General features: G+C 40.2%; 1 protein-coding gene across 2 annotated transcripts; it reads left to right on the top strand.

Annotated features, from left to right (window-relative positions):
- The first annotated feature begins 2,359 nt into the window (after positions 1 to 2,359).
- Positions 2,360 to 11,558, top strand: MRPL15 (mitochondrial ribosomal protein L15). 2 transcript variants are annotated; one of them, XM_084214170.1, is made up of 6 exons: positions 2,360 to 2,503; positions 3,391 to 3,548; positions 5,922 to 6,087; positions 6,557 to 6,680; positions 7,920 to 8,300; positions 9,748 to 11,558. In XM_084214170.1, exons 1-5 carry the CDS (start codon positions 2,405 to 2,407, stop codon positions 8,255 to 8,257), a joined length of 885 nt encoding a protein of 294 aa, XP_084070296.1. In that variant the 5' UTR covers positions 2,360 to 2,404; the 3' UTR covers positions 8,258 to 8,300; positions 9,748 to 11,558. The 2 variants fall into 2 exon arrangements, with proteins under 2 accessions (XP_084070296.1, XP_084070297.1); XM_084214171.1 differs by lacking the exon at positions 9,748 to 11,558 and having other exon boundaries at positions 7,920 to 8,780.
- The last annotated feature ends 1,664 nt before the right edge of the window (positions 11,559 to 13,222 follow it).

The following is a 13,222-nucleotide window of genomic DNA, read 5'->3' as shown; positions in this document are numbered from 1 at the left end:
TTTGTCAGATATTTACTCCCAGAAAATCAATATGCTCATTGTGTTTGCCGGGTGGTAAGTGGCTGCCATGGATGCTTGTTTGGCAGCTCCAAGAGCAGCTGAACGCACACTATGCTTCCTTCACATCCTTCCCACTGCTGTGTTCCATACCAAACAGGGACAATTTTTCACAAAGCTTTTGCTCAACATCACCAGCATTGGCTGCATAAAATTTATTTGAGGAGCCCTTATGCCAGCTGTGTAACATTGAATGCACATCCTCTTTTGCCATGATTGTTAGGCTGCTTTGACACATGGTATTGATGCCAGGGCATCCCAGCTATTGCTAAAATTTTATTATTTTCACAGGTAACTTTTTGTGGTTTGATTTGTCTCTAATTTAGCGTGTGCTCCTGCCTCATGTACTGTACCCAATTTAAGTGTGTTAAGAAAATACATTTATGCATTAAAAATTCTTCAAAGATTAGGAGCTGCACATTATGCCAGGTGCTTATTAAATATGCTGAATCTGACTCTTGCTCTAGATCATCTTTTTGGGACATGAACAAAATTTTGTTTTCCCTCTCTACTCTGCTATTTACCATGTAAATGTCACTTTCATAAAGTGAGCTGCTGAACCTCCAGCCTAAGAAGTAATAGTCTGCTAATAAACAGAGCAAGATTTTAGTATTTTTAGTCAGCAGAGCTGGAGTGATCTTACTTGAATTCATGGCTGCTGCTAGCATGGCCCCAGGGGCACTGGAGAGCTCTGCATGGATTGGGCATGGGGCATTGTCTGATGGGCACAGACAAGTGTTCAAGAAACTGATCGTCAGGAATGCCAAAGGAATTGCTGAAAACATCTGAGCTAAGAACCTTTCAAAAACTGGTACATTGGCTGTCTCTCCATAGTGAGATATCTATCTTAGGTATGATACTTTTCTACCTGATTTGAAGTTTTTTAGAGCAGTGAGAGTTTTACAAGGCAAAGCACTCTTTAAATTATTTCATTTTCCCTGCCCTTGAGGCTAAAATGGGCTTCAATAAGATGGTTGTCCATACCAGCATCTTGTGTATTGTTACAATGTAATTTTTCTTAATTTTTTTTAAGGGGATAAGAAGCTACACAGATTTCATACTGAAACTCACAGATTTCTGCAGCATGATTGTCATTTTACCTCCATTTATTCTCAGGGCTGGCAGAGCTGCTGCCTGATCCCTTCTCCAATCTGAAGCACACATTGAACATGGAAGAAGGTACTGCCAAACAGAAGTTTCAGGATGGAAAGCAGGATATTACACTGAGGAGTATCAGCTTTCACAATGGGAGCTGTCCTTTCTGCTCTGTAACTCCACAAAGGCAGCTTCTACAATTCAGTTCTTCACTGCACTGAGCCTGCACCTCACACACCCTTCCCACCAGACCAATATACTGACTGTTGTATGGTTTTCCATAAACTAGGTACATATTTAAAGTTAAAAGACTGAAATAATAGACGTGATCAAGTACTGCAGCAGTACTAGGAACATCTTTGTCTCAGTGTTGACTGCAGTAATTTTCTTCCTAATGTTCGGTGAGGGGCTCAGCTTTGGATTTGTGCTGGACACAGGAAGGGTAATATAGAGATGATTTTGTTATTGCTCAGCAGATCTTACACAGAGCCAAGGCCTCCTCTGCTTTTCAGGTTGCCATGCTCATGAGAAGACCGGGAATGCAAGGGAGGGTGGGAGGAGATGCAGCCAGGACAGGTGACCTCAATCACCAGAGATATTCCAGACCTTATGGCATCATGCTCAGTATATAAAGTGGGGGGAAGAAGGAGGGCGATGTTTTGGGTGATGGTGTTTGTCTTCCCAAGTAACCATTACACATGGTGAGGCCCTGCTCTCCTGGAGACAGCTGACCACCTGCCTACCCATGGTAAAAAGTGAATTAATTCCTTATTTTGCTGGGCTTGGATGTGCAGCATTTGCTTTCCCTAGTAATGTCTTTATCTCAACCCACGAGCTTTCTACTTTTTATCCTTCCAGTTCTGTCCCGATCCCACTGGTGGCGGTGATCCTGTGTGAGGCTGCTGGCCGGGGTTAAGCCCCGGCGATCTCCCACCGCAATGGATATTCCAGTACCTGCACGGGTGCAGCTGAGCAAGGCTCAGCCGCGTTTAGATGCAGCCTGATGGTTTTAGAGGCTCGGCTTGGGAACGCTCGCCTGAGGTGTCAGTAATAAAACAGCGGTAACAAAACGCCACGAGCGCCCTGCGCCCGACCATCGGAACGCCGAGCTCCGGCACCGCCGGCACACCGGGCCCGCCGCCGCCGCCTGCGCGACACCGCTGCCAAGGCGCGGCACCTGCGCTCTACGGCGCTGCCGTAGAGCGCCGCGGCCGGGCGCGATCCCCGCGGGCGCCCTTGGCAGGGAGCGGCCATGAGCGGGAGCGGCGTGAACCGGGGCCTGGAGCTGCTGCGCTCGCTGCCCAGGGTCAGCCTGGCCAACTTAAGGCCCAACCCCGGCTCCAAAAAGCGGGTGAGTGCCTGCGGCCCGCCGGCTGGGCCCGGGCGGCAGGACTGTGCCCCGGCAGCGGGCGCGCCCCGTCCCGCCGTGCTTTGCCCTCAGGGCTGTCAGAAGGACATCGTCCTGGCACGGCCGGGAGAGCCGCCTGGCCAGAGGAGGCGTGGAGAGGCAAGGGAGCGGATGGCACTGCTGTGTGTGTGCTGGCCCGCCGCTTGGCCTGTGCGTGCCTTGTGGCCCATGTGCGGCCATCCCCACAGAGCTGGCTGATGGTGGTGCTGGCTGAACCTCAGGGCATTGCTGGGGCTGGAGGGGAATAGTAAAAGGCTTCGAACTGCAGGTGTTGACGGGATGGAGTAATATATTTGGAAATGGAAGGTTAGACAGCGTACAGAGAAAAGGAGTGCGATGCCAGCTAACCTTCTTGTTACTGTTTCTTGAAAACAGACCTGTGAGCTGTCTCCTTAAAAAGTTGTAGAGAAATTACGAAAAGAAACCAGGGAGAAACCCTTTTGGTTTGGGGGGAATATTAGCGAACAGGAAGATGAAGTTCAAAGTCTGAAACCATAGGAACAGAGAAAGGAACAGCAAGCAGCACGCTCCTAAAAGTGCTGAAGACTCCTGAATAGTATGGAATTCCAGTGCAGTTTTGTGCTAGACTCGACCATCCCTGCCACCGAAGGAAGCTGACTTGTCCCCAGACTGTTTGTGATGCCAGCCTAAAGCTGTGCTCTGCAAAAATCACATTAACTGCTTTTCTATTTTTCCATTTAGAAAAGATCTATAACTTAATTTTTCCTCAAGAATCAGCATTTTCTCATTGTTTATGTCCATGAAACTGATGTTTTGTAGGTACTGGTCTCTGCAATAATTGTCTAAATGTACCATTGATTGTTTTGAAGGAGAGAAGACGTGGCCGTGGAAGGTACGGGGGTAGAAAGTGTGGCCGAGGTCACAAAGGAGAAAGACAAAGAGGGAATCGGCCCCGACTGGGCTTTGAGGGTGGCCAAACTCCATTTTACTTGGCCATCCCAAAATATGGATTTAATGAGGGACATAGGTAAGTTCTAAATGTTTTCTTGGAAATTAATCATTGTCTGCATTTCTTGATGTTTCTCCTGAAGCAAGAATCCAGGATGCCAAAACAGGCCTAACTGAAAAAGTTCAGCTTCCCAAATTCCTCTCGGGTTGTTAACTAGCTTTACCAGAAGAATCTCCCATTTCTTGTGAGATTATTCTTTTAATTAATTATTTCCTGTTTTGCACATCTGCTTATATACTCTCTTCTCCTCATAATCCTTCATGTGTAGCAGACTACCTTTCCTCTTCCAGCTGAGTAAATTTCTCCTCTGAAACTATTCCTTTATTCCTGCTTGTTTGTCTTTTTGCTTCATAACCCAGTGAACTGAATGGGAACAGTCTCAGTGACTGGAGTGAGGATGTTGGGTATGGAAGTGTAATCCAAAGCCTTGCTTTGTTGTTTCTCCTCACTTTATTCACCAGAAGCTCTGATCTGGTGCCAGCCAAACAATTCTGCTTCTCTTCGTGGTTCTGCCTTTTCAGCCCTCTGACACTGTGGTATTTGTCTGTCTGTACCCTGCCTGTTACATCTAAGATCCTGACAAGCTCTTTAATACCAAATCTGCTGGATGAGGCATTAAATCACCTTTCAGCATTGCTCTTCTTGGGCATTTTGCCTTGTTTAATACTTCTGTTCTTTTTGCACATTGTACTTGAGTCGTGTCCTTATTCCACCTTTTTAATGTTTAAGGTTATTCTTCTAACATGTCTTTTCTCCAGTCACTGTTCTTACCCGGAGAGGTGTGTGTCAGCATTTTCCAATTTTCCTTTGCTTATATTGATAATGAAAAAAATTTTGATTAAAATTGATCACATTTTTTTTGAAAGCTGGGTTTGCTTCGTCAGTTAGCATTTGTGTTACCTGGGCCAGCAACCATTTTGTTGCTCTTTGATCTGGTCTTGCAAACTTCTGTGTCCATACAATGCTCTTACAGGCACTAGTAACAGAAGTCTGCCACAGCAAGCAGACAGTTCAAGGATGAAAAGGCTAATGGGTATTTGTGAATTGTTAGACTTGATTTAATGTTCCGTTTCCTGATACCACTTCATCAAATAGCTGAGCACTTTTATATTTCCATTCTTAATGCATGCAGTAGAACTTAGAGACTTGTCCCAGTTTAAGGGTTTCCTCTGAATCTTAATAGTTTTGAGATGTGACTCAAATTCTATTTCCAGGTACTATTATTTCCTCCTGTTTGCTAAATTATTATAAGAGTAAACAAGAAGCACTTTCAGTAGCTGAAGGCAGAGTGTAAATCCACGGTCCTGCAAAGGAAATGCTGCAGAATGCAGACACTCAGCTTCTTATGGTAATAGTGGTCAAAAGTTCATGAATAACCAACAGCAAAACTCCAGCCTCCTGCAGTGACAAGAAATTACTAGAATCTTGCTGTTTTTAACAACATCTGACAGCATGTGAAAAACACAAAAAAAAGTACCCTGTAGTTTCAATGTTTGCAAAAATTCAGTGTCAGGCTGCTGTAAATGTTCCTGTGGTGAGCACTGTAAGTGCACTGGAGTGATGCTGTTGGGGTGGAGGGAGCACTCTGAACAATGTTGTCTGCCTGTTTATCTTCACCTCACTCTTCCTTCTGCTCCCACTTCTTGAGCCCTTTCTCTGTAAGGGCGCAAGAAGTGTCTGACAGCACACATTCTTGTTGCTTGCCCTTTGTACGTGGCTTGCCAGTAGCTGAGATGAGCTGCTTCCGAGTTTGTGAGCTGCCTTCCGATAGCAGCCATCAAATGGATTGTAGGAGGAAGTTTTGGGGATCAGCATAAGTGGGGTACATAGACAGGAATAGACTCTGCCTTTGGAAAACTATGCTAGGGATTGGTTTGTACAGTAAAGTTAGAACTTCAGAAAAAACAAAAGTAAGTTCTGCTGAAGGCAATGGCTGTTGGCAAGAGATTCCAGCTCCCTTTGGGGAATGTGGGTTAATGCATATTTCTTCAATATTTCTCTTCCTTGATGGTGTTTTGAGGGAGATTCCTTTCAGTACTTTCTGAGATGTTGGGTACAGTGGTAATGGATCAGAAAATCTTGTATGTAAGCTATGCATGTACAGAGTTTTGCTGATAGTCTTTGACTGTGTTTGTATGGGAGGAGTTCTTTGGTTTTTTGACTGTCTATCAGCAAAGCACCCAAGGTGGATTCACTTTGAAAGTGGTTGTTATTTACAATATTGTTGGTTTGCCAAGATGTATTGACACTGTAATGTCTTAGTAGTTTTTTGATTTAGGAGTAGATAAAATCCAGAATATCTCAGTTGACCAGTTGCTATTAAAACTTCAGTTTGGTAAATTTCTCATTGTTTTGTTTGGGTTGTTTGTTTTTTTTTCTTTCTCTCCCCAGCCTCAGACGTCAGTACCAACCTCTGAGTCTTCAGAGGCTGCAGTACCTGATTGACTTGGGCAGAGTTGACCCCACGCAGCCGATTGACTTAACTCAGCTCACCAACGCCAGAGGTGTGACAGTGCAGCCTCTCAAGAGGGATTACGGTGTTCAGCTCGTGGAGGAGGTATGCAGACACCACACTGGGTACTTTAGGCTTTCAGGTTGTCATTCCCATGGTTTGGAAGCATCTGTGATTCTCCAAATTAGTTTGCTGTGGGACTTTTGTGGATCATAAATCCACTAGAGGGCACTGTGTGTCAGCAAAAAAAGAAATAGCTCTGGAGGATGTCTTCATACCCAAGGGACTGCAGAAATCAGAGTTAAGGAGTACATAACAAAAGGCTGAAGAAGTGTTTTACAACATAAAACTGAAATGTACTGAAAAAAATGTATGACTGTTTTGGAAATGGAAAGGTTTTTTTATTCAGCCCAAGTGACTGAGAGCAACTTGGTTACTTAACTTTGTGCACGGAACAGACAATTCATAATATTTTTGCAGGATTTAATGTTCCTTACAAGTTTTTAGAGAAGAATAAACTTGTGTCTTAAAATACTCATTTTAATGTTACTGTAATATGTGTTGAAATTTACAGGGTGCTGATATTTTTGCAGCAAAAGTAAATATTGAAGTGCAGAGAGCGTCTGAATTAGCAATTGCAGCCATAGAAAAAAACGGAGGCGTAGTAACAACATCGTTCTATGACCCAAGAAGCTTGGGTAAGAACTTCTTTTAATTTCTGTCTTTTTTTTTTTTTTGGATGTGCTAAGATTATATGATCCAAATCAAACTTTTAAACACAGTTCTTAGTAGAAAGTCATCAACTTCTAAGCTTCAAAAACAGTTACATGTATATATATAGAATCATAGAATATTTTAGGCTGGGAAGGATCTTAAAGACCATCTAGTTTTAGCCCCCAATGAGGAATGATAATGCATCCTCAATTTTGCCTTTTTTGACCATTCACCTGTTTAGCCCTTCCAGTGTTAGTAATTGTATACCAATCAACCAGTTAAGGAAATCTGAATAGCTTTGTAAATAGAGGAAATAAAAATATTGTTTTGCTGGATTTTTGTCTTCTGTTTCCCATGTTTAATAGCACTAAGAAAACTCAGGAAAAAATAGATTTAAAAAACACTGTGGATGTTTATATTTTTAATTTAAAATACTTTTCCACTTAAAGTGAGGAAGTAAGTTACAGAAGCTCAGAATCATTCCAGTTAAAATGGCTATTGTTCTCAGAACACTTTCACTGAAGAATGAGGCTTTGCTTTGCTTGAGGCTGCATCCTGCCTAACATTCATTCATGCAGTTTTTATTGACAATAACCCAGCTTTCATGTGTGAATGAGGCTGAGAAGAAGAGGAATAGACATTTTAAGTGTGCAAAATATGTTACCCTGGGGTGATATATGTTCTGGTATTTTTTTTTTCCACAAAATAATAAAAATAATAAGGTTGAAAGGTTCTGGAATATAATTTGCCAAAATCAGTAAAATTTGAGGAAGACAAGATAATCTCACAAAAGACTAAATAGGTGCATGAGCCATTGAAACTTTATTTAAAATACTCATAGAAGCACTAAATTTGACGTTAGTTGGTACACTGTGTAAATAGCCATGCAAATGCATTGCTTCAAACTGGGAAGTAATCATTTAAATGAGTTTAGTTATGGTTGTATTTCCCAAGTAGTCATTCTAAATGTATTAGAAGTAGCAACTCCTCCAGACTGGCATTATAAATATCAGTAAAAACAGAGTTTTTTGTGTGGTTAAGTGGAACTTGCAAATCACTATCTCATTCTGAACAAGAATATTCTTGAGATTCAATTTTTTGCTTGGCCCTTTTTGATGTGAGTGTAGTAACTAATTTAGTACAGAATAAGAAGGTGTCATTTAATGTCTTTAAATCTGTGTTATAAAGCGCCATCAGTAATCTTCTCTCATGTTTGCCCACAGAAATTTTAATCAAGCCAGTAGTATTTTTCCTGCGTGGCAAACCTATCCCAAAGCGAATGCTCCCACCTGAAGACCTCGTCCGTTACTACACAGATCCCAGGAATCGGGGCTACCTGGCAGATCCATCTAAGGTTGCAGAAGCCAGGCTGGAACTTGCCAAGAAATATGGCTATGTCTTACCAGATATAACTAGGGATGAACTCTTTAAGATGTTAAGTGCACGCAAGGATCCTAGACAAATATTTTTTGGTCTTGCTCCAGGATGGATTGTAAACCTGGCAGACAAGAAAATTCTGAAACCAACTGATGAGAGTCTGTTGAAATACTACAGCTCATGAATCCAGGACTGGACACAATTGCAGGTGTACAGGAAACATCTGGGTATGAAATAATGGGTAGAAGTGGTGTGTGTTTGTTTGTTTTTAAGACTCCTATTATACTAGAAAAAACATTTTTTTCTTCATGTAATCTTCTGGTGTAGCTCTCAACTTTTTTATTGTCATAATGGAGTGTATCAGAAGTCTTAACATTTGAAAACAATGTGGAGTCTGACATAAAGTGTGGGTCTGGGCACTTTCTCTTCCAATGGTTGGCCAGTTATTTTTTTCAGATAAAAGGTTTTGGTGTTGTATTTGTTTCAGAGGATAATTCCAAAGAGTCATTTGACCTAATAATTAGTTTATATTTCCCCCTCTCAGTTTAAAATCGGAAACATGACAGTACAAAACCAAAATTAGTTCTACAGTCGTATTGCATAAAACTATAAGTTCTAGAAAATGTATCTTGAATAGTTCTGAGGTATTTTTGGTTGGGGAAAAGTAAAAAGAACCAGAAATAAAAAAGTACTAAAGATTGCATTAACCTCTTCAATTCCATATTTTCTATGTTTTGGATTTTGCCATTGCCATCAATAGCACTGGAGCTCGAGAGATCTTGATTTTTCTTTTACTTCTTCATATGCAATTGAGGAGGACAGAGTGTGCAGTTCAACATAACTGTCTATCTAAATTTGGGGCTGGGGGGGGTAGATAGCTGTCTTAATTTGATGGCTTTTACTATTCAGAATTTACATTTGTCCTGACACAAATGTAATGTTATTAATAAAAATGCATAGCAGAATCCAGAGTCAATGAATGACAGTGACAGCAGATTATGAAGGATGGGGATGTGATGGACATAGTACACAGTTAGAATTCAGTTTTCAGCTTGATCACAGATTGCATGTGTGACGGTGGATAAATTAATTTAAATGTTGTGAAAAGTTATGAGCAAATTGTGTTTATGGGAGACAGCATTTTAATCACACCAACTTGATTAAGTCTTGAAAAATACTCTTCAACAAAGGTTTGTTTTATCAGTCTCTTCAGAATACTGCATTGTTACTATGTAAGAGTATTGTAGGTTTTGTGTGGAAGCACTGGGCATTGTGATCTGGGCATTTGAGACAGTGAACCAGACAGTAAAGAAGGATGAGAGGGGAGACCAAGATGATGTATCAGAATGTGCTCTGACTGCTTGGAACTTAATGAGCTGCTTCATAATTATGTGGTTTAATGGAAGCTGAATTTGGCTTTAAAATAGTCTTAATTTGATTATAAGAATGCAGGAAACAGTTCAGGAGAACAGAACATGAGATGTCAACTTGCTTTCCAATTTTGATGTGCCTTTGGAAATGCTGCTTAAAGTTTCCTGTAGCTGCCAAACCATCCCATCTCATAGGGAAAGTCCTCTATGTGCTAGAATCTCCTCTTTCTCCTGTATAACGTCTGTATTTTGCTGGTATACCTCAATAGGGGAGGATTTAAGAAAAATCTTCTTTTTCTTTCAGACAATAAAATGAAGCGGATGAATTTCTGTTGGTGTTTGTCAACCAGCCCAGATTTTTCCTTCACTCAACCTGCCTGATCAATTAATATAACCATCTGTAATCACAGAACAAAATAAAACAAGTCTTCTCATTCTGATTAGATAATCTGAAATCAAGAGATTAAGAATAAAAAGTCACTAAATTTTGACAACTTACTCTTCAACTTCTATTGTTCCTTGTTAATGTGTGCTAAATGCTATCAGTAATGGTCATTCTCTGACTTGGGGTTTAAGTATAGGTGAAATGTACCAAAACAACAGCCATATAAAATTGGACTATGAATAGCAGGAATTCTGTTTTAGTGGCATTAACGTTCATATTTTATAAGGTGTCCAACACTTTTTTGGCATGTTGAGAATAATACTGTGTGCCAAAAAAAGTACAGTTGGTGTTAACTTGAATGTGAAGTAAATAACTTTCTCACTTTAGATGTATCCTGTTCTGCATCCTGATGATTGTTGGTTTGGAACCTTAAATGACAAGCAATACTTTTTTTCTTTTTCTTTTTTTTAAAGTTTTTGTTATTACAATAACTTTACAATAACAATATTACTACTGCCTCCATTTGGGAAGGAGTTGGAGAGGGGGAAGAGTATTTATTGCCTTCCCTTATTTGTGCCATAATGTTTCTGTTTTTATGAATCAATTCACAATTGTATTTTGTGGAGGTGGTGGTACTTAACAGGAAAGCTACTTAACTGGAAGTGAAGAAGGAAGTTAGTCATATTAGTGAAGACCAGAAGACAAAAGTGTTTATGTATCATTGTGTATTTTGGGGAGGAGAAGACGGGGGAAGGCAAGTTTGTTTCCATTTCTGCTCTTTGTATTAAAATTAACAAATTGCTCTCAGCAATTTTTTTTCTAAATCAACTTCTTTGATATACACACACGCGTGCATGCACTGGTTTCTGTAGGTTTCTAAATGGTTTTCAGGTGAAAGGGTAACTTGGATAAAATGATAACAGTGAAAGAAAGAATGAAAACAGGAAACAGATGTCTGGTGACGTTGAGGGATTGGATAGCACTTATTCTGTGAACGATGTCTTAGTCACAAGGCAGCTGTATCCTGGCTCTGATACTACAACGCTACAAATACCTTGGAGCCAAAACAGCCACGTTCCACAAAATCCGGTCATTCTACTTTATAAAGGTGATCTTTTATCATCTTATAGTTGGAGAGGGCAAAAAAGGGCTATACGTTCCTTTCTTTAAAATATGCAATGCTTGTCTTTTTCTTACTTCTGTTAATAGTAGCCAGTATTTTGTATCAGTTGTTTGCATTTTTATTTACTAGTGTAAAAAGTCACAAAGCTATAGAGGATTTCCTGTTCATTTTATCTCATCAGGAACACAAGTCTCTTAGCAACCAAGTACAGAATTATCAAAAGCACAAGTAAGTTATTGACAAGGTTTCTAATCTATAATAAACAGTGTCCCAAAGGACTGTTGTTTATATGTCAGGCTTACTGGGGCAAGACTAAGTCAATGCTGGCATTTAAAGCCACTCTCATTCTTAGGTATATGGACCATGTTTTCATGTTCATAAGATAAAGGATTGTCTTGGATATCCTGTTTTGACAGGGCTTTTTCATCTGCAACAAGGTGTGACATGGCAAGAAGTACCCAATTCTACTGTAGGTGGAAAACTATTATAGGGTGGCTGAGGAAAAGGAACTTTTATTCGTGTCACAAAATGCTGAAAGCCATGTCAATTTTTATCAGCAACATCATACTTCTGAATGACTACTTAATTAAACTGATTACAGATGTGAGACTGCAATCTAAATAAAGGTCTGTAAACATGTACATACCTTGTTGTTTCATCCTGTGATAAACATGTTTCTGCGGAACAGATACTACAGATTCTATAGTCAATGCTATACTTACAGGTGGCTGACTGCAGACTCAAAATGAAGTGGATTAAAATAGTTTTCCCTTCTCTCGTATGTGTAACAGTGATGACATGGCTTCATTATACTTCATATAAAATTGGTGTCTAACAGTCAAAAGTTGACTGTACAATCCACTGATTTCCAAAAAGGAATAAATTAAATCAGTGGCCCTGATCTGAATCTTTGCTGGCAGTCTGCCAGCATTGTTTTGACATAGAAGCATAATTGATGTTGGTCCTTCAGGAAGTCATATAAAAGTGATCAATTAGGAAGATACCGTCTCATTACTGTTTTATTATTTTTTACTATTATTTCTATTTTCTATATTAAAACCTTAAAGGCTAATGCAAAACTATTTTTGCACTGCTTAACACAAGTTTTTTAAGCAATTCGAAATTGTTGCACAAGTCCCATATTTTAAATTTTAAGTGTTATGTATATCTAAACCATGGAAGATGCTCTATATATCCACAATGTCCAGTTTAATATTCTATATGCAGCTTTATGTTTTAAAATTTTCTAAAAATGTAATCAGACAGGAATAATTTTTTGTAGCTCACAATCCGCACAGTTTAAGGTTATGGTTTACTCTATGAAAAGAGAGGTCCAAATGTCACAGGGTTCTTGTCCATTAGAGGAAAATTAGGAAGATTTTAAGCTCCTTTATCTCCCACCCAGGTGGCTCCTCTTGGTCTTTTGTAGCAGAAATATACAGCATTGTCTAAAGAAGGATGGTTTCTCAGTGGAAGCAAACTATCCTCAGATGTATTCTGTCTCCTGTGCTTCATATTCCCTCTGAAGCATCTGCATCTTCCCAAGGTCTCTTCTCACCTTTCCCGTTGCAGTGGTGGGAACTACAGGGCTCAATCATTCTCACAGTGTCATCCTGTCTGGCCCACTCTGGGTTTGAAAATCTGGTTGTTTTATGTGCCTCTGGAGCAGGAAAAGTGTTGATCATTCCTGCATCTGTTTATATGGGGGGGGTTGGGGGGGATTGACTTGAGTTTCCTGGACTGGTGTTGCTTTTGTTGTTAAAAATGTCAACAGCAATGTTGTTTACTTGTTAACCTCGTAGATTCCAAGCTACATGCCAAGCAACTTGGAGGGCCCTTTGAGCAATGGATTTGGTGTTTATCAGTCAATCAACACTCCTAGAAGAGTGCCTGTGCACTTAAATCAGAACTGCACACACTAGATACCAGTATGAAAGGATAGACAACTTTGCATTCAATGGACCAATGCCCAAATCTCTCTCTCCTTGCACTTTTCTTCAGCCTCTGTAAGATTCATTCTGTATCATGGTAGCATTGTCCTGTCTGGGTTTTAGTCTATAAATATGGGCAGATTAGTCCCTATTCAGCCTGAAAGTCTGCCATTTTTTCATTCCTTGGGCAGGTAATGAGAGCTAGAATTTTGTGGACATAGAGTGGCCGATGGAAAATAAGTTGATATGTAAATTTATGGTAAACTAGTTCTCTAGGGGTTTTTGTGATGCTGGTATAGTTTGTTCCCTGTGCAGAGTAGCTTAAATTAACAAAATAAAT

The sequence above is a fragment of the Fringilla coelebs genome (genome assembly GCF_963513975.1).
Source record: "Fringilla coelebs genome assembly, chromosome: 1".
In the NCBI taxonomy this organism is placed as follows: domain Eukaryota; kingdom Metazoa; phylum Chordata; class Aves; order Passeriformes; family Fringillidae; genus Fringilla; species Fringilla coelebs.
This window is presented reverse-complemented; position numbering and strand designations above follow the sequence as displayed.